The sequence below is a fragment of the Apodemus sylvaticus genome, chromosome 23, assembly GCF_947179515.1.
Source record: "Apodemus sylvaticus chromosome 23, mApoSyl1.1, whole genome shotgun sequence".
Classification (NCBI taxonomy): Eukaryota; Metazoa; Chordata; class Mammalia; order Rodentia; family Muridae; genus Apodemus; species Apodemus sylvaticus.
Window position 1 is genome coordinate 41,712,169 of NC_067494.1, and position 25,148 is coordinate 41,737,316.

The 25,148-nt window shown below is 47.1% G+C and overlaps 1 protein-coding gene across 1 annotated transcript in view; it reads left to right on the forward strand.

The window, feature by feature from the left end:
• The first annotated feature begins 787 nt into the window (after positions 1 to 787).
• The window catches only part of Slc22a3 (solute carrier family 22 member 3), an 87,294-nt gene continuing 62,933 nt past the window's right edge, over positions 788 to 25,148 (forward strand). Inside the window, exon 1 of the mRNA XM_052169838.1 lies at positions 788 to 1,263. Coding sequence (XP_052025798.1) covers positions 850 to 1,263 — 414 coding nt within the window. The 5' untranslated portion in view covers positions 788 to 849. The remainder of the gene's footprint in view (positions 1,264 to 25,148) is intronic.

Below are 25,148 nucleotides of genomic sequence, written 5' to 3' on the forward strand. Positions count from 1 at the left end.
GGCTGATGGCGCGAGGTAAGGACCAGAAGAAGAGCTGGGGGGAGAAATTAGAATATTCGAGTAGAGCGAGGTATCACAGGTCACTCTGCAGCCTGGCAGCTGATTGGTAACCGGCTGTGCCAAGCGATAAGGACCACACATGCTATAGGCTCTGTAGATGTTTGAGGGACAAGGAAGACACCATGATGACCGATTCAAACCAACTACGCACCACTCTTTCCCAGAGATTCAGGATGCGAATATGTGCAAAGGACTTTGACTTGACATGCTCCCTTCTTCTTTTGAACTTTGGGACTAAGCAAATCTTTTAGCCCTGTGGGCTGTCCATCTGTCCCATTGTAATCGTCTGTCTCTGCTATTTCGCCACCATCCCACCCAGACCTCAAGGAATGTGATGACGCAGGTGCAGATGCAGGTGCAGGTATGAAGCTCTGTTCCTGGAGCTGGTTGACTGTCACTTGGGGAGCACAGTGGTTTGGGCCCCTGCAGCTTAAGAGGCTATTCCTGGAGTCTTCCTAGAGTCCTGAGTCCAGCGTGTCTGAGTGATCCTGAAACTCAGAGAACTCTGACTTGGGGTGTCCCTTTAGGGCAGGCTACAGGTCCCGGCCCTTGGTGCACGGTGACACTGCTGTGAAACCACCCCAATCCGCTCTCCGGGTTTACTCCGGTCCCGGGCGCGCACGGGCAGGAGGCCGGGAGCTTGGAGCAGGAGGAGCAGCCCGGGGCGGGCTGCCAGGGCGAGCAAGCGAGCGAGGCGGGGGCGGCGGGTGCAGAGCTGCGGGCGGCGGCGCCCGCGGGTCACTCTCAGGCCGGGCAGCAGCGACAGGGCGCGGGGTGGTGGGGCGCACCATGCCCACGTTCGACCAGGCACTGAGGAAGGCGGGCGAGTTCGGGCGCTTCCAGCGGCGCGTTTTCCTGCTGCTGTGCCTGACGGGTGTCACCTTCGCCTTCCTCTTCGTCGGTGTGGTCTTCCTGGGCAGTCAGCCTGACTACTATTGGTGTCGCGGGCCGCGCGCCACCGCGCTGGCCGAGCGCTGCGCCTGGAGCCCCGAGGAGGAGTGGAACCTCACCACGCCAGAGCTCCATGTCCCAGCTGAGCGCCGCGGCCAAGGCCACTGCCACCGCTACCTGCTGGAAGCCACCAATACCAGCTCAGGGCTCAGCTGTGACCCACTTGCTGCCTTCCCTAACCGCTCCGCACCTCTGGTGCCCTGCAGTGGGGACTGGCGCTATGTGGAGACCCATTCCACCATCGTCAGCCAGGTAAGCCTGACTCTGTGCCCCATCTCCTGTCAGACAGCTAGTGTAAGAAGGTGGCCTCCAGACTAGGTCCCTGGAGTCTTCATGACTTGGAGACCCCGCCACCTTTTGGGACCATGCTTACAAGTGCTGCATTACAAATCCTGGGAAAGCCTTTATTTATGTCCCCGACCTAAGAAGCAGGCTAAGAGATGATCTTGCTTCAGGTAAAAAGGAAAACTTTCCTAGAAGCCAACTTGGAGAAGCTTCGTATGCACCTGCCTCCACGGTTGTCAGTGAGATACGTTGGCACAGTGATTGGAGATCATGGCTGGGGAGTTCTCTGCCTTCGGGAGGGTGGGGTTGGACTAAGTTGGCACTGTCAGGGTTGGCTTCTCTCCAGGGGGCACAGGAGGCGGGGGGGGGGGGGGAATCGACTTTGAATTCTTGAAGACAGTGCAACTTCTTTCCTGTGTCCAAATGATTATCTGACACACAGGGGGCAAAGGTCGAGGCTCTCCCGGGCAATAATTTTGGTAAAACTGCTTTGGGGACAAAGAGCAGCAATTTAAGAGAAGTCAGGAAAGCTGGTATATTGGACAAGAGTTTATGGTTTTTCCTGCTAGTAAATTATAGGAAGGTAGCAGGACCGGGCATCTTTCTCCGTTTATTATGGTGGCTGCGAAAGCCGAGGAGGAGGAGGAGGAGGAGGAGGAGGAGGAGGAGGAGGAGGAGGAGGAGGAGGAGGAGGAGGAGGAGGAGGAGGAGGAGAAGGAGGAGGAAGAGCAGAAGGAGGAGGAAGAGCAGGAGGAGGAGGAGCAGGAGGAGGAGGAGCAGGAGGAGGAGCAGGAGGAGGAGCAGGAGGAGGAGCAAGAGGAGGAGGAGGAGGCAGCGGCAATCCCCGTGCTCTTGGGGGGGGGTGTCTCCCTCCCTCACATCCTAACTGATTCTTCACCCTCCAGTACTGTGAGTCGTGAGGCTATGAGCTTTCACTTTTTAAGTCAGTTCAGAAACTGCTTCCGAGGCACCTGGTCCACAGAGGAACCGGTTCGGCGGAACCGTTCAGCTGAGTTTTACCTACTGAGTTATAGCTCTGCTTAATCTTTGTAAGATGATTGAGTGTACTCAGGTAAATGGAGAAAGAAACATGTTTGTCTCTAACTTAGTTCTTGTCCGAAACACTTGTTTAGATAACAAGGAGAACGGTCTATTAGGAGGCAGAAACGCCCATTCTGTAGGGACACAGCCCCATGAAGCCGTTCTTACTTATAAGGCCAAGTGTGGGTGTGGCAGCCCACTCAGTGAAATTCCAAAGACCTTGTCTCAAAATAAAAAAAAAAAAAAAGACATTGTCCCCTGACTTCCACATGCACACATATGGTTTTGAACACATCAGAATACACATGCACCCTCCTCTAATGAACGTGCATGCATGCTTGGGTGCATGCACATACTATATTAAAAAATGAACATAAAAAAAAAAAACCTTTAAAAGCAAAATGCACACCCACTCTAGAAAGGTTGGCAGGACTGAAGGTGATCTTTGGGTACCCAAGAAGAGGGTCACAGGTATCTATAAGTGAATATTCTGACAGGTGCTTATGGAATATTCTGGAGTTCCAGGGCAGATAGGATGTTGTCAGAGTGGGTAACCATTCTCAAACATGGTACAGAATGGTGGGAAATCAGGAGATGGTCCTGACAGGGTCTCTAGGGTGCTATGTGGCTTCTGTCTGTCCCTTAACTTACTCCTCCCATGTATGCCATCATTGTCACTAGCAGGTGACAGCTCAGTGTGTGCAGAACAGTGGCCAGACTTCTTCAGGGTGCAAACAGAAGTGTTACTTAGGATGCCCCCCCCCCCTTTAAAGCTGATGCTGAGGTTTTGAAACCTCATGGAAAGATTTCCTTTTCAAACCCCAAGAAATTTTAACGGCCTGCGGAACATCATTCCTGTGTAGCTCTCAGGTGGAAACCCTCCATGTGTTCTGGAGGCCCTGCCTACCACCCAAAGTAACTCAGAATGTCACAGAGAACTCATAGGATTCCGAGTATTTTCTTTTATTTTTGAATATGAACAAAGTCAGTGTTATTATTTTAAATACTATCAAAGTAATGAAACAAAACCTGTAGCTCCTGCTTTGGCTAGTATTATAAACTGAGTATATTGATATTCAAGAGGTACACATTGGAGGCAGAAGTGGACAGGCTGTTTATGATACTTGGTTCTTGAACCAAAGCTGGGGCCTGGGGGTGTATATGATTGCCTTAGCTTTGTAGAATGAAGAGTCTCAGCTGGTGATGATAGAGACCCTGCGAGGGTCCCATCCTGTCATGGACGTCACCATGGTCAACCGTAGGTCTGTGTCACTATGGTGGTCTTCTAGTCCACGCACCCTTTGTTTTGTTTGGTGGCGTCTGAAAGGAAAGGCTGGCTGCTGGGGAAACTGTGATTTCATTTGGTGCGATGGGTCCTTATCCTGATGTGAACATGGTGTGTGGGTCACTTGGAACGGAGCCACCCTTGTGACACCTGCGTAACAACTGGAAGGAATTCCAAGGAGTTAAGTCGGAACCTGACTTCAAGTGCAGGCTTGTTCCAAGCCACCTCCCCTACACTAGGGAATTTCTCACCTATACTGAACCTGTCAATGTAGACCTCTACCTGGGTTTCAGCCTCATCTGCTCGTTAGACACTGGGCAGAATCAAACGTGATGGAATGCAGACATTGAGGCAGAGCCTTTACCCACTGGATGCTTCAATTCGCAGCCTAGGGAGGGTGCCTTTAAGACTGATGGAGGGATTTTTTTGGGAATCCTTGCTAGCTAACATCAGGAAGGAACGAAAGCCCACCATCTCTCCACTTCAGGGTGCTGTCACACAGAGAACAACTGCTTCTCCATCACTTTTCTTCTAAAATAAAAGGAAGGTGGGTTTGAGGGATGTGGGCCATCTGTTGAAGAGGGTGCTGGCTGCTTCGTTCTTGGGCTTCCTCCTCATCCTCCAAGTCCTTGCTGTGAATCCCGTACAATTGTCTTAGGCCAACGAGGTAGGGTCATCCGCCATATTGCCAGCCTAACGCTGCCCTCCCTAAGCATGTCTGCTAAGCGTGTTATTGAGCTTTTGGTTTTGCTGGAGAAGGGAGTCAGTCAAGCCACAATTCTGGTCTGGGCAGTGTCTCTAATTTGCAATGGGTACTTAAGAAAGAAGTACCAGGGCCGGAAAGATGACCCAGTGGTTAAAAGCACTGGCTGCTCTTCCAGACAGGGTTCAAATCCCAGTATCACATGGCTACTGGAATAACCTGTCACTCTAGTTCTAGGGGATCCAAAGCCCTCTTCTCACTTCCATGGGCACCAGGCATGCATGTGATATATGGACACACAAGGAGGCATTATCGGTGCCTCTATGACTTTGCCCCTGAGCTCCCGCTCTGCTGTGGGGAAGAGCTGCACCCCTGTTCATTTTTAACTCTATGCCTTCCTTCTTCATTGTGACCTGCACCCATTCCTCTGCTCTTCACCCTCCTGCACCGTCTCCGATAACCGCTTGCTCTCCTCTGCACCAGTGACCTGCTCCTGGTCCTTCAGGGAACTTCAGGCTTCTACTTGTTTCCTGGGAGGCCACGCCTGGATGCTGTTCCCATCCCTAGAGCCTCTTCTTGCTCTTCCTCATCCAGTCTTCCTGCCCCAACCGCCACATCTGCCCTTTAGCATTCACATAAGATGTGTATGTTAATTGTTATTCCATTCTTGGTGTTTCGAATTCTCATTGTTATTCCATCTTTGACTCATACTTTATTCTTAGAGGCTTATTATTAAACTAATTTAAACCGACTTTTAAAAAATTTGCATTCTTTTTCACTGTGGTATGGTCAGAGAATGTGATTTTAGGTTTGTGTGATACTGATTTTTTTTTTTGACTTTTATTAACTTAGGTCTATAGACCTGTCAAAAGTCAAGTGTTGTAAATGTTTTCATGCTTAAGAAGAATGTTTGAGCTATAGCTATAGTGGGGGAATAGGGTTTTACAGACATCCAACCACTGAAGCCAGCTAGTTCTTTGGTTAAAATATTTCATATATGAGTTAGCTTTTTGTATATTGATGATCAATAATTACAAAACCTTTTTATTTTGCAGAGTCTTTCAGATTCTAGACGTAAGATTTTTATACAAGATATGCTTGTGCTGAGTATGTGTGCATGTAAATTTAGAATTTAAAATTTTTTCTCAGAGTGAATTAAAGCTTTTAGACCTGATCTAAGGTCCAGGATATGTTCTGTCTTAATATTATCTGCTATTAATGCAGCGATCCAAGTTTTCCTTTGATTAATATTTATCTATAATTAATTTTTGTCACCTTGAATTTAAAATTTCCTGTGTTCCAGTAGTCCTGCGGGTCTCATAAAATATACACAGGATGTCTTTGCTTTTATTCAATGGCTTTAGTGTCCATGTGCTAGTCAGCTTTCTGTTTCTGTCACAAAATACCAGAGACAAGCAATTTATAAAGAGAAAAGGTAGGGGTGGTTGGTGGTCATTCAGAGGGGGGTTGGTTGAGATTTGATAGTTGTGCTCAAAGAAGAAACACAAAGAAAAGAAATTAGATTCAGGAACTCTTCTTTCCTTTCCTCTCTCTCCTCTGTCCTTTTTCCTTTCCTATCTAGTGTTAGGGGGTTGAAGGGATAGAAGAGGGGTGGAGAAGGGTGTAAGGAGGAAGAACACACAAACCAGCAAAACCAGCTTTTATTTATAGATGTTTATTCAATTTCATCATTAGTCTTGAAAGTCAGCTTTGCTGGTGAGTGGTCTCCTGATATCAGTTGTCTTTCCTCCGTCCTTAGATGACTGAAGTCCTAGGCCAAAGGGTCACCTTGATGGGTTCCAACATGTCAGGTCCAGCCACTTGTGCTGAAGAAAGCAAGGGCGGTCAATGACACACACATGTAGCAATGACACAATGGGACCTATTATTTTGTATGATAACCACGAAAGTTAATAAGAAGGAAGAAAAATTAACTAGAAAAGAGTTTAATGGATATGAAAAAAGTGGGACGATAAAGAGTATTTCAGCCCATTGTTAGTGTCCTGGCATGTACCAGTCAGTCTAAGCAGGATGAGTCTGGGGGAGCGGAGAGGGCTGCAGCCCAGCAGTCTCCACCAGACTCCGGTTGCTTATCTCTCATGTTGGGTCCTTGGAGAGGCTTTATTGTTTGATGATACACACTCATTCCTATGAGATGCTGTTCCTGCTTGGGGGTGATCTCATCGAGGGGTGATCTGTGAGGCCTCTACAGCCAGAGGTACAGTTTAGAACAGTAGAGATCTTGAGGTCACCTTTCGGGGATTCTGGAACAAGATATTATAAATGCTGATATTGAAAGACCTTAGCCTTGCCTTCATGCCATCAGCCAAGATACAAAGAAGGGTTGAGATAGGTTCTGGACATCATGTTTATAAACTTGATACAAGCTGAGGGGTTAAGATGACTGCATAGACTTAAACAGGTACATGCTCCAAAGTGGAAGACAGAGACTGGATACAAAGAATGTCGTCAGGAGTCCAGGCATCCATCCTCTGTTCATGGGCCTGGAGGGTCCAGAAGGAGACCCAGCGTTCTTTAGAAAAGGCCTTTGCTTAATCCTCCCTCGTCTTTGAATGAGGAATGTAGACCTGTCACACAGCTTTCATTTCGCTCTGGGGAAAGACGTCTGTTTTCACTCTGGCTATCCTGTTTTCTCCCAGGGAGAGTCCTCTAAAACACAGCAGGCATGCATCAAGCACTCGATAAATGTTTCTTGAGTAAACGGTTGCGTGTTCTCTGCATTTGGCCCTTAAATCACTTCTAAATGAGGCGCAACCATTTTCTCTTCCGTGTGGCCTTTCCATCCCTTATCCTTTCCTGTTGAGATCCTACTTAAGACACGAGTTGGACTTGCTTCTTCTTTCCTTCACGACTTCCTCTTATATCATTTCTGCGTCTATAGGTACAGTTTGGATCCCACTATCCATTCAACTCAAAACTTCTGCTTAACCCATCCATTGAACTGTTTTATTGTAACGTTTTTGTTTTGTTTTGTTTTTTTTAACCTGTGATGTTTGTACTATTTTAGAGCACGGCTGATCATTCGTGGGTGGCCCTTCTTCTTGCTTTCTTTCTATCTCATCGATCTCTTTAATTCATTTTAACTTATTTCATTTCAAATAAAACTGCCTTTATTTCATGTGTGGCAGCTACCTGAGGTCCTTGGTGTTCCAACTCTTGTTTGTAGCTTACTATGCATTTGATGGTTGCTCTTGGTCCTCTTTGAGGGAAAGTGGTTCCTTTCACACAGAATTTCTCCTCACCCCTTTGGAAGCTTGGAGATAGCAGTGGCCTGGAACTCGGCCTCCCTTCTAGACAGACCGACTAGACAGACTGGCTAGACAGTCTGGAGAATGACAGAGGCTGTTATCTGTCTTTATTAGAAGTATGAACTATCTCTTTACTTCCTGAAACATTTCAGCATACGTCCATCATAGTAACTATTTCTTTCATCCAATGGCAAATGTGTTTTAGTAGTATATATATATATATATATATATATATATATATATATATATATATATATATATATATATATTTTTTTTTTTTTAAATGGAGTAAAATCGGGACCCTAACGAATGGGGCCACCCCATAGTGTCTGCTCTGCGATCTAGGTAGGAAGACCAAACAGATGCACCATCCAACAATACTCGTGGGAACCAGAACAACTGAGAAAGTGTTTGCAACAGGGGCTCCATTGTGGGATGTGTGAGAGTCCCTCCTGCTTCCGATGACAGCTGGCATTCTGGTGCCGCTGGGATTATTTACATTCAGTGCACGCCAGGCACCGGGCTAGGCTGGAGATACAAAGATGAGTCTCCTCCCCACCCAGGGCCTGGCGGAGAGAACTGTACTGAGAAGACAGTGACATGAGTGGATCCGTGTTTCCTTCTCATGGGCCCCAGGTGACCCAGGGTAGAACACATGTTGACCTTGATCTCAGCCTCGGATGATGCAGAGGTGTCCAAGATGAAAATAACACTGAATGAGTGGGGTGTTTGGTTTTCACCTTCCCTCGTCTTTGTCATCCTTTGCTCTGGCTTGAGGGTTAGCCATGCCTTCCTATGTCCCACCCGTAGAGTCTGGAATCCAAAGACGGGGCTGGGTTTAGAACTCTTCCTTTCTTTCAAGCATCCAAGGCCCATGCAGCTGGTCCATGGACCTCCCAAGGAGACATGCTCAGTGTTTATAAATGAGGAGTGTGATGAGACCCTCGTGACTGGAAAATAAATCACCAATAGATTCCCTGCAGATTCTGGGGTAAATGTCCTCCCCTATGATCTCCTGGCAGAAGTCTTATCTGATGAAATGCATTTGTTTATTCTGCAAAATTGTTGGAGTCCCCAGAGATGCACAACACACAGGGAAGATTCTTTGACTTTCGGGGCAAGGCATAGCTGACCTACACTCTGAGAATCTTGATAAAGCTTGAAGAGGGACTTTTGAACAAAGGCACTGCCATATGCATACCGGACAGGAGTGGCCTCTTCACGATCTATGGCTGACTATGTTATCCTTGTCGTTGTGTCAGATGCCAAAGCCAAGAATGGTTTACTCTGGTTCACAGTTTGAGGGTTGCCAGTTTGGTTCCACAGATCATTGTGGGATGGTAGTTACGGAGGCAGAAGCAGGGGGCAGTTGGTCCCATCAAACGTGCAGTCAGGAAGCAGGGACGAATGGACACTGGTACCCAGCTCACCTCCATATCCTGGGTCCCTAGCTCATGGAAGGGCAGTTCAGAATTAATTCCTTACAGACACGCCCAAGGGTTTGTCTCCTGCTAAGTTGACAGTGTAGAGCATCACAGCAGGTTAAAGAGTTTTGTATAAACATCTTAGTAGATGTTAAGTAGACATATCTTTGGGGATCAGGTGGTTCTAGGCCTGAATCCCAGCTCCTCTCTCTTCCAACATTAGCAATAAGTCCAGCGACGACCCAACTCGTCGTCTTGCGTCTGGAGTGGCTATGTTAAGATTTCCATGTGAAATTTTCCTTCAAGACCCATGTGTCTGAATGTCTGACACCCAGTCGGCAGCGCCATTTGGGGAGATTGTGGAAGCTTTGGGGTGTGGGGCCCAACTGATAGAAGTAGCTCCTTAGGGGCAAGCCTTTGAAGGACAGGTTTGTTGTCAGTAATATCTGCTGTCCATGGTAGCCTGAATTCTCTGCCTGCTGTCTGCCACCACCATGTGAGGGGCCACGGCTTCCTGCTTCCGCTGTCGCAAACTCTACCTACCCTCTTTGCCATAATGGACTGAAGCTTAAAGCTTGTGAGACAGTGAACCAAAATAACTGCTTCCTTCTTTGAGTTCATCCTGTCAGCTCCTTGGTTACACGTAAGTAATAAACTAATAAAAGTAACTAACCCTTCCTTAGCAGTTGTCTGGTGTGAGCAGGCATAGCGGCTACTCTTAGGACTGGTGGGAGACTACAGTGGCAGCAGCAGGGGTGGTGAACGGTTGAGACAGCAGCAGAGAGACCACACCAGGCCAAACAGTTCCATGTGGGGTTTATTGAGGAGAGAATGGGCAAAGGTGGTGGTAGAAAGAAAAGAGGGAGGGAGGGAGGGAGAGAGAGAGAGAGAGAGAGAGAGAGAGAGAGAGAGAGAGACAGACAGACAGACAGACAGAGAGACAGAGACAGAGAGACAGACAGAGAGAGACAGACAGAGAGAAAGGGAGGGGGAAGGAGACGCTACTCCCATATATGCTGATGGTGATGTGGTTACAGGTAAAGGTGAGCCCAATGGACTCTGGGAACATGGTGGCCATTGCTCTGGCAACAGGCATATAGGTCGAGCTGTTGCCCATGTGATGTCACAGGTCTAGGAGGTCCTGATACCAACAGCTACCATTGTATCTAGACATTGATCCAGCTGCTCCTAACAGCTTCTATACCTGTAAGGACTTTTGGACCAAGTTGAACCTGAGGGAAAGGAACAGACAGGGAATAATCTGACAGCCAGTTAAGGCCCTGGAATTGCAGTTTGCAGACCCCTAGTCTACTGTATTAGATCACTAATAAGTTTTCCTTTAAAAAATAAAATAGAAGGCTGCCAGTTTCTTGGGCAGCAATTTGCACTTGAAGCTGAGAATACCAGGACTTGCCTTCTGAAATGCACAGCTGGGTCATATCATCTAAGTCTCTTTGTGGCTTGTAGGGCAATGTGACCAAGTCCTGGTCAGTGATATTGGGGAGATCTCAAATGAGCCAAAATAACCTATCCCTGTGTACAAGCACCCGCTATGCTTTCTTCTGGTACTTGGTACCAGAAGGCTGAGAGACTACTTAGATGGAAAAGAACCTACGAGTATGCAGGGATAGCAGCCCCTCCCCCAACTCTCTCCTCCCCACCAATGAACCTGAATGGAAAGATAAGACCGTGGATGACAAAAAACCTTAAGTAATTTTCTCCACGGCAGAGAAGGTCAGACGGGCCTCAAACTCTCTGCAGCCTGGTGTGACCTTAGAATTCTTATACCTCAACCCCCACCAACTCCCCCCCACCCTGCTCCCAGACCTCACCGCCACTGAGTTCTGGAATTCTGAGAGGATATCACCACATCTAGTTCATGTGATGGCAGAGGCTGAACCCAGGGCTCTATCCATGCTAAACAAACACTCTATCCTCTGAACTACCTTCCGAGACCCAAGAGACACATGCTCTGATATAAACCATTGTCTGTTATACTCTTCCTGTGAGCCAGTTCTGACTGCTGCATTTTGGTCCAGTTCTTTTCAGAGAGATGCTCATAAGGCTTTAGGCTCTAATACAACAGCAGGGAAGCTGGCTCTCCTCCTCCCTGTTCTGGCACACAGGATCCTGGGTGATCCCACCCACTCACTTCCTCTACCCCCGGGGCACCTCTCCTTTTTGGGGTGTTAGTTACCCTGGAGCCCATGATGCTCCAGGTATGTGTCTTTTCTGTTCCTCAAAATGCCTTTCTTCTTTCTTCCTGGTTCACTCCAGGTTTTACCTTAGCATGCGCTTTAGAATTTCCTTGCATGGAAAGTGTGTTCTTCGACCCTCACCTCCACCCTGGGGCTGGGGCTGAGTCTCTTTCTCTGCCCCATATTCCCCACTGAGTGTTGATGGGATGAACAGCTGCCTTTCCCATTAAAAAGGAACAGGCATTCTGAACCCTCTGCTCGGCGCAGCACTTAATAGATCTTTATGAGGTAATTCGTGGGTAAAAGAAAAAAGAGACCAAGTGGCAAATTCAACCTTTGTTTTAACTATTGCTAAGCTAGCCCTGGAACCTAGTGTCACAGATTGTCAGAAGCCATTTTCTCCTGACAGTGCAGATCCTTAATGACCCACGATAAGTCCTTGTGTCTCTCTCCCCTTTGGATCTGTGAGGTGTGACTGCTTGTCAGGAGGACAAGGCTGCGCGCAAAGTCTGCAGCAGGAGGCTCAGGTCCTCACTTGACTGGTCTCTGCCTGCATGTGGGCTCTGTCGTCTGTGACGTTTGACGTCTGTGGTCTCTGTCGTCTCTTCATTTGAGGGATATGACCTGGCACATGGAGGGAACAGGGAGAAAAGAACTGTTGGCTTCCCAAGCTCATCGTTTCTATGTGCTGACGTCCATTGTGCAGAAAAGACTTTTCTCAGCTGTCTTGGCTGTCCTCGGCGGGCCTGTGTCGTCAGCAGAGCCTGCTGCAGGGGAAGCTGGGCACAGGAGCAGGACTGGGCAGAAGCAAGGGCCACGTAGGAGCTGGTGCTTACAATGCCAAGGCACAGCTGGACCCTCTGCCCTCTAAGGAAGTAGTGTCAAAAACACGCTCCCCAACCTTCACAACAAAGGGCAACCTTTCCAACGTTCTTTCTACCCACCCCACTCCCTTAAACAACAACCAAGAAAGGAGTTGATTTCGATTGTGTGAGGGGAAGCAAACTCCTTGGTGTCCTTGGTATAGTGCCTTTACAGAGAAAAATGACGGGTAAAGGGAGCAGGTGGCTCTTTTAGCTGAAGGAGGGATCTGAAACTCAAGACTTCTAAGAGACTACAATCTCTTGCTTTCCTTCCGTGTTTGTAATAAAACAAAACTGCTCTGGGGCTGGTTTCTGTGTGATAATGAAGAACTACAGAGAGAATGGAATTTAGCTGCTTCTAAGAAAGGAGGTAGATGTAATTTTTAAAAAAAAACACTTAAGTTGTGTCTTTTTGGTTGGCAGATGGGAGGCGTCTGGCACAACCTTCAAAATCAAGACTGATTTAGCATTTCACTCTCCAAAACTGGGGTCAGGGAGGAAAAATGAAAGTCAGGCAGGAACATGGGGATTATTATGGAAGAGCCTTTAAGATCTCTGGTACTGATCTTTGACGAATCAAGGAGGTAGTCGCTGTGGCAGGAAGGCTAGATTCCCACAGGTTATCTGTGTGTGGACGATATCCTCTCTCTATTCTCCTGAGGTAACTGGTCATTTGAAAGCTGGCCTGAGTCTCCTCTCATTCCTCTGAGAGTTGAGTCCGTTGTCAGGTTTCTGAGGAATTTCATCCTCTACCCTGATCTCAGGGATACCAGATCTATGTGTGATCGATCGGGAAAAGTGTCTTGGGATGAAACTAACCTAAACCACGGAGGTGCTGAGTTTCTGAAGTCAACATAGTCTCACCCTGGCGTTGTTCCTGGTGGGTTTGCTGTGCCTCTGGTGGTGTTGACAGGAGATCTGGCTCCTCGTCTAAGCATCTATGTCCTCACAGAGAGCAAAGGGAGGACCTGGCACGGGCCATGCACCCAGTGGCTAACACTGTGTGGAGGCAGGGTAGGCTCACACCCAGGCTTTACAAACATAGATGTCTGTTCTTCTGCCAAGTCCAGTCCTCAGGCTTGACAGGAAAACGATCATATAATATCATATAGTAATTTTTGGTAATATCACATCTGCTTTTTGGTAACTTTTTGGTAGTTTTTACTGCTACTTATCTATGAGTAATTAAATCTGTAAGCATGGAATACTGTGTTTCCCCATTGCTCAGAGGTAGTCTGGGATGAAATTTTGAAACATAAAATAATGTTTGAATCAATTTCCCCCTCCTCTTCTGGGGATGTTTGCTGTTCCTGTGTAGGTATGCAGCATGTGAGAGTCATCTTCCTTTCTGACCCACAAGACTTCAGAGTTCTGGTGGAAACCTCTTGCTGGCCTCTGCTGCTTTGGCAGCTGTGTGTTGAGCTGAAACTCTCCCATCTTTGCATAGCCTCTTCATGAGTATACAAGGAATAGGTTTTGCACATAGACCTCATTGAGATACCGTAGCATGGAGTGGGTTTGTCCCTCAGTGCCTCCGTGGAGCCTTAGAGAGTGTTTCTTGTTTCCCCTTGAGATGTGGAGGCAGACGGGGTGGAATGGTGGCATATCATGAAGTGTACCTAGAAACCAACATGAGGAGGAAGGCCTCTACCAGACTCAGATGGAACTTTAGGTCCCCTCCCAGAGGACAAAATGGAACACCCGGGACATCAAAAATGTTCAGACAGACTGGGCTCTGTTCCTTTGGCTTCTGGAATCAGGGACCTGGTCATACACTGAAGGGACTGAGGACACTACAGTCCTTCAGAGAGAAGCCTGGGCCGTTGTCAGGGGTGCACTTCAGAAGTAGCTCACAATCCACTCTGAGGTGTGTGATACCCTAGTCCAGGACTGGCCGCATCCTCTGCTCCCCAGTGTCCCACGTCTCGGGTGCCTTTCCCAGTCGTCGCTCAGCCCAGTGTACGCACAGGATGGCTCTGATTTCACGCTCTTTCTGCCAACTGGAAGCGATGGGCGGCCAACAGCTCAAGATGAAAGGCAATGTGTGCGTCTCTAGCTCCAGAGGGAGATGCACCGGTAAGCCGATACCTGTGAGTCACAAACAGAAGGGACCCGGTGCCAGGGCTCCTGTCTGAAAACTGATTGTAGCACATTACAGGAGAAGGAAAAGCAAAAAGAAACAAAAAAAAAATCGCTTCTTTGTTATTGTATTTATTTTAAAAAGTGACGCCTCACAGATGCTATTGTAGAACAAAGTTTCTTTTCATTGCTAAGGTGGGTTTTCAAATTATAGACTCATGGGGAAGTCACATGACTTGTCCAAAGTATTAAATATCTACAGTAGAAAAGTAGACTGAAAGTGATTCTAATTAATTCTGCATCAACTTTTAAAAGTAATTTAAAAACTATATGTATGGTTGTGTACACATAAGAACAGGTTCGTACAGAGGCCCTTGGAGGGTGTAGGGTCCCCTGGATTGAGAGTTACAGGGGGCTGTGAGCTGCCCTGCATGGGGGCTGGGCATCTAACTCAGTTCCTCCATAAGAGCAGCATACATTCTTTCCGGCCTTGGCATCAACTTTTTTTTTTTAATTTTTTTATTCGATATAATTTATTTACATTTCAAATGATTTCCCCTTTTCTAGCCCCCCACTCCCCGAAAGTCCCGTAAGCCCCCTTCTCTTCCCCTGTCCTCCCACCCACCCCTTCCCACTTCCCCGTTCTGGTTTGGCGTCAACTTTTTAAAAGTTAATTAAGGAAATAAATTTCAGTTCTGGAGCATAAGAAAGTGTATCAAAACCCTTTGCTGATGAGACATCTGTCGGTGTATCTTAGTTAACAGTGACCTGGTGATCATGTGACCAGTTGATCAGAGCCTCTTTTTGTCGGTGTGCCTATGTGATCAGTATCTCTATTATGATATATATGATATGATGTGATGTGATATAATATATAAGCTATATTTGAATAGATTATTGAATAATAACTAATTGCTAACACAAATTTTTAAAATTAAATGATAGAATTTTACACCGGGGCGGATACACTATAGCTCGTTGCTGAGGCAGCAAAGTGGCTAAGAGCTTAGGCTTACTGGTCATGGGAGTCCAAGAGCCGACCTTAGTTGGGGTCTGTGAACTCTGGTTTGTGCAGACCCGGCATTGCATTGTGTGGAGTCCATTGATGGAGGCTGGTATAAATAACTCACGCAGAGTCCTTGTCAGGTTAGGTGGCACAGCTGAGTGCTAGGTAGGGTGGTGATTGTCTCTGCCAGTGACAGGGTGAAGAAAGGAGCTGGGACAGATGGCTGGGGTATGGAGATGGGCACAGACGGCAACCCCTGGCTTGAGGAGACATTTGCTAATCACAGTGCCAAGGTCCCAGTGTAGGAACCTGGCACCACCCACTCTGGAGCTGTCACACTGGAGCGTAGTAATAAAGACTAAAGAAAGACCCAGAGTAGGGTCCAGGAGGCAGCCAAGTGCATAAAAGGTACTTGCTACCCCAGGACCTGAGTTCGAATCCCCAGGACCCTAGGCATAGCTAGACTTATGATAACCTCAGCACTCTGGGGACCAAAGAAAGAAGGGTTGAGGGGCTTTCTGCCTTCCAGTCTGGGCTGCACAAGTGACACTGTCTCAAAGGAAAAAGATGGAGAGTGATAGAGCCAGACACTGAAGTCCTCCTCTGACCCCCTATACAGGTAGGTTCAGCACATGCACAATGCAGGCATGCATTCTATACATAAGACCCAGGATTAAGAGAGCCTCAGCTGCCAGTCCCTCCTTTCCAGATGGCTGTATGAAGAGTGTGCATCAGACAGGATTGTGGAAGGACATGTCCCCATGCCACCCTTCCCTCACACACACTCCCCTTTCCTGCTCTCTGTCACTTAATAAGGCTCCCCTCTCCACGCTGCACCTAATCTGCTCTGGGGCAGCTGAACCCAGACGTGCCCAGAGCCCCATGTAATGCTCTGACTGGAGAGCGAATAGAGGGGAAGAGCCGGAGACATCAGGAGTGAGATGATGCTATGGTCACTGTTGAGTGGGGCTTGAAGATGGGCTGTGGACTGTGTGGGAAGCCTATAAGCGAACAAGATAGAGTGAATATTGGCTTTCTGCTTCGTGGTTACCATGACTGGGGATAAGCAGAGGCCCCCCTGTCCTGATAGGCACCAAGCATTGTGAGGGCAAGCCTGTGCCACTCACAGTAGTTCTATATGCTACCCACACCTGATTCCTCGCTGCCCCAGTACCTCACAAACTCCAACTCTTAATCCTCCCCAAAGAACCCAATGCTGACTGGGCTGAGTCAGCACTTAGATCTCGCTGCTGGTTCAGGCCCAGCTCACCCTCAGGGCTCACTTACTGCTCCTGCCCCCAGTCGGAAGAACCTGTTCTCTGATAGCTAGAATCAGGAAATGGGGGAAATGCAGCTCCTCACCCAGCTGCCTTCACAGTGGGCTCAGGAGAGGGGCTCAGGAGCACCGGTGTGTAAATGACAAACATCAATATTTCAGAGCCCCGGGGACATCATCCCACAGTGAGTGGGCTAGTCCCCTCCCGTTCCGAAGGACTTCTGTATCAGCATGTGCCTTTAAGTTGGGATTGGTCCCAGGTATCCCTTGGTACTGCCTCATCCTGAATGAGGAACTAGGCAGGAGGAAGATCTATGAGAAGAACCCGGGAAGGGAAAAACCATAGAGGACACAGGCCAGAGCCAATCCACCAGCCCTCAGCAGCCTGCCACTTCACCATCTTCCTGAAGAGGCTTGTTCTCCCCTGGAGATGAGTGCATCAGCTGACTCCTACGGAATGAATCTTCCCAACCCTTTCTTCTTCTGTCCCCTTGGTTGTCCCTCTTTCTACACTTCTGCCACCATGCCCAGAAAAGTCCCCAAGCTCACATGAAATTGTCCTGCCCATCTGATCCAGGACGTCATCACTTCTCCTCAGTCTTCCTGCACTCTCTTCTTCTCTGTAGCAACTTCCGTAACTCAGGTGCTCACTGGAGCACCAGTTGCTGTCCTATGTACCACTGGCACTGTCTGTTCCCCAGGGTTAAAAAAGCCGGAGTAAAGGGTAGTAGCTATGTGTGTGTGTGTGTGTGTGTGTGTGTGTGTGTGTGTGTATGTGTGTGTGTTCCAGGTCATGTGACAGCCAAGTCCACTGAGGGATTTGTGCCAAAGCTTAGTCTGGAGCCCACTTTGGCAATTCTGTGGCCTAAACTTGCTTTGCCTTCTCCACAGTGTGACCAATGCATATCATAGCACATTGGGTGACTTAGAACCTTTGCGCTTCCCTCAAAGGATGTGACAATAACACACCCTGATACCTGTTATCTATACACAGTGGGACCCGGTTGTTCCCAGCATTCACTAGGTTCAGTTCCAGGTGGGCTTTGAACTTCTGCTTCTGTGTTTTAGCTGAGCCTGCATCACTGGTAGCAAGGCTTGGGCTGAGTTGCATGTTTGGAGCTGGTGCGCTCAGAGACCAACAAGGAGGGTTCTAGCCCAGCAGTGGAATGAAGGATGATCTGAGGTATGCACTGAAGCCCTCCCTCTTCCAGTGCAGAGTGCAAGGCACCTTTGGACAGTTTTGATGGCTGCTCAGTACCAAACCATAGCCTGATATCATTTTCCCTGGAGCTGTGAGAACCCAAGAAGGCTAATGTCCCCAGTGGCTCAGAGGCAACGCATTACACCTCACAGCCCACCCTGCCTGCTCCCAGGTTCTGCATCCCCTTTGGAATGAGGATATCATTTTGACAGGAAGCTCTCTCCATCGGATGACATTCCCATAAGTACCCTATTAATAAATCTGTCAAGTACAGGCACACCAATATACCACAATAGGTCATGCCTCTATCCCAGATTGGTGAATAGGAAGAGTTTATATCATATTTTGGGATGCTTACAGTAGCAATCATCCCATCATACATGCAATATTCAGGCATGATAATGCATGAAGGTGATTCTGGTAGTTGGAAAGCCAAGGGCAGGTGGATCACCAGTTTCTGACTAAAGCCCTGTGCTTGATCTCTGGTATGAAAGCAAATACCACCACTACCACCACCACCACCACCACCACCCCCAAGACATCCCTACTGTAATGGTAGGCATTGATCGCAAATACTGAGATTTAGGAAAATGATGAGCTGAATTTGCAAGTTGCATTGGATAGATACTAAACTTTAATCTTTGGAAACAGCTTCACAGGGGCAGGAGAGATAGCTCAGAGATTAAGATCACTGTCTGCTTTTCCAGAGGACCTGGGGTTGATTCCCAGAACCTACACGGAAGTTCAGGAGTATCTGGTAACTCCATTTCAAGAGATCTGAGGCCCTCTTCTAGTCTCTGTGGGCACCGGGCAGACATGTGCTGCCTAGGTATAAATATACACAAAACACACGTAATACATGAACAAAACATCCACACACAAACATACTCCATTTAACCTTGGGGTTAAATTCCATGCTTGGAATTTTTTTTTAAAGTGGGTTTTAGATTTATTTCATCTTGTGCATGCAAATGTTTTGCCTGCATGTATGTATGTGTACCAAGAGTGACCGGTGTCAGCAGAGGTCAGAAGAGGCCATTGAATCCCCTGAAACTGGAGCTGTGCCTGGTTGTGAGCGAGAAACTTCTTTCTTAATTATTAGAAAACATAAAAACTATAAATGTAATATTAGACCATACTCAGTCTCAGGGGAGGAGACTGTATTGTTCAATAGAAAAGAAATTATCCAAAGGTATCTTTGGATATAGGTATCTAAAAGTATTCCAAAGGTATCTTTTGAAGGTATCTTTCTATAGGAAGATTTGAACTGGAAGAAAACCCCACAGTGTAATTGATGGAGTTAACCTAACAGGTCGTATCACGGCACAACAGAGCCAGCAATTAAATCCAGCCTGTATGGTTTGACAAGCCATGGTCTCAAGAAATAAAACACTGAGACAAACAGCGATAAGGCTGAAACCCAGCCTCCTTTGGCGGGGTGGATGCTGACCTCTGACCTAGATTCTGTGTTTGAACATATGGCATTCATTTGAACAGTGACATTTTATTGCATGTGAAGATGACCTGGCAGGACTGGCAATAACATTGTCAAACAAAGCTGAGCAAGGTTAATTCCTGGCCCTTCTGAATCGCACCAGAAAGGAGTGACCTTTGCTTGGTCGCATTCCTAGGTCTCTTGGGAAAGTAATAAATGTTTCTTATACTTTTGAGAGTTTATAACTATAGTGTTTTTTTTTTCTTCTTGTATAGTCAGTTTCCCGTCTCATTTAATAGCATGTTATAGAGACATTTCTCCTTAGGAAATCTTGTGGCCATTTTACCCATGATAGCCACAGAATCTATCCATGTTAAAACATGTGCAGGCTATAAATTATTTGAAAATGTTAAGTAGCCGTCTTTAGACTGACTTTTCCATTTGCTCTGATTCTCTGTAACATCTTTGCTTACGCCACTATAAAAGCTCTGACCCTCCAGCTGTAGTCAGATTTGAATATTGTCCCGAGTGACACTTTCCTAGGCATCCACAAGAATGAATGACCTCTCTTGAGTTAATTCTAGTATCAGGTATGTGGTTAATAATATGCCGCATCTCTTCACTTGTTTCTGAAAAAAATGCAGCCTTTCTTACCATCACTGCCTTGGTGGCAGACCATAGGGTGGACAATGAGCTGGGGCATGTGTCCCTATTTATCATTGTAAGGAGAGGAGGAGGAGGAAGGGGAGGAGGAGGAGGCAGCAGCAGCTAGGCATGATGAGTCAAATTCGTACTTTCTGCCTTTGCGGGCTGAGGCAGGAAGATCAGGAGCTGAAAGCCAGCCTGGGTGAGGGGATATCTTAGCTCCTAACCCACAACAACAACAACGGGGGAAAGAGGTAAGGAACAACTATGAAACTGTGATATTTGTTTGGGAGAATAAAGGTCTATAAAAAGGTAAGTCACTCTGAAAGGGAGCAGACAAGAGGTTGAGAGAGTTGGGGCTAGAGCAAAAGCAGAAAAACAGAAATGACTATGGAGAATGGCCCCAGCCTAGGGCCGCCTCATATGACTGTGAGGACCCCATGATTCCAAGGGGGAAAGCATGCACTGTGTGGTAGACTGTGTTAAGGCAAAGCCCAGTGATAATCAAATAAGGATACAAAGCGTCGGCCTCTCGTTACATTCAAAGGTGGACTCCAGGACTTAAAAGCCAAGTGTCAAAGTAACTGAAGGAAATAGAGGCAGGTGTGACAAAGTCAAGGAAGGAGTTCTTGATTTATTAATTTAATGTATATGTGCACACATGTGTTTAGTGTGTGATCACGTTCTAGAGATTTGACATGGTGTCATCTACAGAACCTGGATCTGTCCGGTTCAGCAAGACTTGCTTAGCCAGTGAGTGTAGCGTTCCTCTTGCCCTGGCTTCCCTAGCTCTGGGATTGCAGGGGCTCATCACCACACCTGACTTGTTACGTGAGTTCGGGGGTTGAATGCAGTTCCTGATGCTCACCTTGCAAGAACTTGTTGCAGGAAATATTAAAAAAAAAAAAAAAAAAAAAAAAAAAAAAAACATTCCTGCCAACTCTCCGTGGCGCTGGGCTATGCTCTAGTGCTCCTGCGGGTGCTGGCCTGTTCTCTCCGAGCTACTCCCCCCAGCTAGCCCCCACTGTGCCCGATCACTGCGTTCGTTTCCAGCTCTCATTCACTTGTCCCAGAAGCCACTAGTTCTTCCTTAGCCATAGACCCATGTAGTCAGAGATCCCACATTCCAGTAACTAAATGGAACTGCCAACCTCGCGGTTGCATAACACAATACCCAGTAACCCAGAAGAATCATGACTCTTAAAGCTTAATTAACCAATCAGATTTATATATCAATAACATCACAATTTACAAGATGCCAATATAATAATTTCAGAGCCAGTTGATAATGATAAAAACTTTATCCCAATATTTGTAACCTTGTGACATCATAGCTACTTGTAGCTGTTAAAACCATGTGGGATTGGTATCTTCCTCTCTGTATGCCTCCATCTTGGCTCTTTTTACTCTCTAAGACTCTCTGTCTTTGCAACTCTTAGCTCCGCCTCCCTTTTCCCTGTCCAATCACAGGCCTCCCACTGCCCTGTTGTGATTGGGCAGGGAAAATCCTGCAACAAGAACTTGACTGGGAGAGACATTTCCTGAGCCCCAAAGGAAAGGGTTTTTAAAACAAGAATCTAAAAGTGTAAAATATAACCCAAAAGCCAATTATCTAGATATTGAAAGATTAGATTCTAATCTTTTAATGGCAGACAATGAAGACAGTGGCTGATGATAGAACAGTGTTAGCTAGAAACAGACAGCCAACATCTGTACCCTTGTGTGCTGTACACACCCAGCACTTTAGGGATGCTGACTGTGCTACCCAGGATCGCACACACCTCATGAGTGCCCTGTGACTGCTCAAGCTGAAATACCCATTTTTGTAGAAGGAGGTGATGGTACTGGGAATGACACAAGTTGTCTTTGGAAGCCCTGGGGTTGGTACAGAACTGGAAAGAATACCTACAAGGTCTGAACCTGTATATGCTTACGAATGATTCTAGAATATAAATGCAACTTCTGCAAACTTACAAGAAAGTCTTGAGAGTGGGCAAAGGGCATAGGAAGAGAGGCAGCAATAGAGTATCCTTCTCGAAAGGTCCCTCTGCACTCTGATATACTGTAGATATAATGACATCATGTACCCTAAGCCTGTGATAAAGTTAGTGCCCAGTGTCTTAAAGCTGCAAATGTCATGATCGTCCGTGGCACACTCCTTGGCCGTCCCAGGAGCCGTGCAGTGCAGGCATCTTGCTGTTTCAGGACAGCACAGAGCCCAGGCTTGTGAGATCTGGGCAACTGCTTGCCCAGATCCTGATCATGGCTTTGTATGTGTGCAGGTGTGTCATTCATGCACACATGAATGTACCTTTAGTAGCTGTGCGACCCAAATTGCTTTGAGTAACACATGTTTTTTTAAAGGAGTGTGTGTGTGTGTGTGTGTGTATTGCGTATGCATGAGTTTGTGTATCTTAGTGTTGTTTGTGTGTCTGTGTGTGCGCATCTCTCTGTGTGTATCTATCTGTCTGTGTGTGTGTTCATGTGTGTATCTGTATATGTGTATCTGTGGGTATTTGTCTGTTGTCTCTGTGTGTATCTGTGTATGTGTATCTATATGTGTGTACATCTGTGTTGTGTCTGTGAGTGTGTGTGATTTTTTTGTCACATAGGAATTTTTAGGCATTGCTTTGTCTTTAAAGGGCACAAAGGCAATGGCTAGTGCTCAAAGCCTTTGGCAGACCAGACTCTCAAAGTCACCTGGGTAGGCAAATCTGCACAGCACGCTGGGATAAGATGTGCTGGCTCAGTGTGTCTTCCCTCCCTCCGCACTGTTCACTTGCTCTTTCCACCAGCCTCTCTGTCCTGTGAAAGCAGGATCTGGGGCGGGGGTGGCCTGTGAGCTCACTTGCTAGGTCATCAGAAACCAGGAAGGGTTGAAAGGTGGGAGCTGAGGAAAAGAAGTCCTTCCTCTGCCTGTCCTGGCGGCGGCTGCTCAAGGCAGCAGCTGGATGGGGCTCCCCAGGGCTCCCAGAGGCTTTTCTCTCCCAGCGATCAAGGGTTCTCCCCAGGCATAGCTTCCCGATGCTGGCAGATGACCTAAACACGGGTGCCTGAGGCCACACACGGCACCCAAGCAATGTGGGAGCCAGGGGTACAAAGTGGGCAAAGGGCCTGGAGCTGCTGGGTGATACAGGGGTTTCCCACAGGGCTGGGTTTGCAGGTACCTGCCTGGCCTCTCTGAGATAGATAGCACTCATACCTGCCCCAAGTCTTAGTGGGCCTGTATTACCAAGCTCTTGCCTTTCTACCTCCAAACTCCTCTCTGTCTTGAATTCCCTTTCACCATCTTTTATCCACATCAGTGGGCAGCTGCACAAACTTCCCACTAGCTCTATGCCCTCAACCTCTTCCCAAATGGGATGCCTTGAATGGTTGGCCCTTTTGGCAGAAATTTCCTGTAGGATGCTGTGCCCAGCATCTGGACCCCAATTTCTTCCTTTGCCTCCAGCTGACAATCTTCTAAGGTGACAGGCCAGCTACCCCGATGTTCCCAGAATTGAGGGAGTTTCCTGACAAGGATCTGTCAGTGTTAAGATGAGGAAAGTCCCTGGCAATTGAAGACAATTGGTAATCCCATAGACCCCACCACACATGGGGGAAAAAAAGAGATTCACAGATATAAAATAATGTAACACATTCATACAAACAGCATGGGTAGCCGGGCAGTGGTGCCACGCCTTTAATCCCAGCACTTGGGAGACAGAGGCAGGCAGATTTCTGAGTTTGAGGCCAGCCTGGTCTACAGAGTAAGTTTCAGGACAGCCAGGGCTACACAGAGAAACCCTGTCTTAGAAATACAAAAAAAAAAAAGAAAGAAAGAAAGAAAGAAAGAAAGAAAGAAAGAAAGAAAGAAAGAAAGAAAGAAAGAAAGAAAGAAAGAAAGAAAGAAAGCATGGATGCTTAGTAGAGAAGGTTCAAATATTATAGGCAGCCATTGGGAGATTTTATATATATATATACACATATATATATGTAATACCAATTTGAAAATACTGATGACATTACATCAAGTTTTAAAAAGATGCTGGGATGTAAATTTGTGGATGTCACATGACGCCAAACACGTTTTAACTGTGTGGTACAGTGAAGAAAAGAGGGTACTGTCTGCCTGTGAGGAGGTCTTGACGGGGACAGTTTTTGTCCTGTAGCTTGTAGTTTCAGAACAAATGGTTAGCCTTTTACCAAGTGCAGAGCTAAAGAAGGCATGAAGCAGCCATGTGGCCATGAAGGGACCTCGCTGACCATGGAGAGCAAAATGCACTTTGAGGCTGGGTGACAGTAACTGCAGCTATGCTCAACCTGCGTTATAGAAGTTGAGGATGCCATCCCTGAAGCAGGCTAAGGTCCCTCAGCTCCTTCTCAGAGGCTCCACAGAAGAGGCCCTGGGATCTTTGACTCTGAGTGCATCGATGACCTCTGCAGCCCTGACACTATGCTCTCATGAAGGAGAAGGTTATCTACAGGGGTAGCGGTGTGACTCGGTCAGGACCAAGACTCTGACAACCACAGGCCTCACTTGGAAATTATTACAGGGTAATAAGAGGGTGCCATCGCTCATGGCAGATCTCACAATGGCATGGGCAGCCATGCTAGAGGGGTGTGAGTGTTGCCCTCAGGGTGCAATGAAATGGATTCCCTACTGGGAGGCGCTAAAAGGCTTGAAACGCAACCTGAAGTTGGTGTTGAGGAGAGGGGCTTTGTGGTTGTTGGGATTAGCTCAAGTCTGGGTAAACCCAAGGGTTCAATCCTGGTGGCGTTACAAAAGAAAGGGATGCCAAAAGGTGTGTGTGTGTGTGTGTGTCTATGTCTGTGTCTGTGTGTCTGTGTGTGTGCATGTATACATATACATACACATACACATACCCTGCCTCTTGCCATGTGATACCCCGTGTCACCTGGCAACTCTGATGGCAAAAGGCCATTGCAAGATATGGAGCCTTGACTCACTAGAACTGTGAGCAAAATCGTCCTAACCATCTTCCCTGCTCTCCCCCCCCACACACACTCTTTCCCTTCCTCTTTCTCTCCCTCCCAATTGAGCCATCTCTCCAGCCATGAGAACTCATTTCCTCACAAGATTGTCTAGACTTCAGCTATTTTATTACAGTAATGGAAGACAGATTAACAGCCAACTAAGATTATTTCCCTCAAAGTTGAAAAGGAAATTGCATCATTAGCAGAGATTAGTATTTTTAATATGACCTATAGATTTTTTAAATAACTATATATACTCATTTATAATTTTTAAATGCCCTGGTCACATCATGTTTTTCTTCATTTAGTGTATTTGTTTTTGATGGCTGGGGATGGAAGACAGAGCCTCACCCATCCTGGGCAAGTGTTGTACCCCGGAGGCTTCCTAGTCACCCTAGAGGCCATGCTAGGAGCCATCCTTAGCCAGTACCTGCCCCATAGGCTGGTACC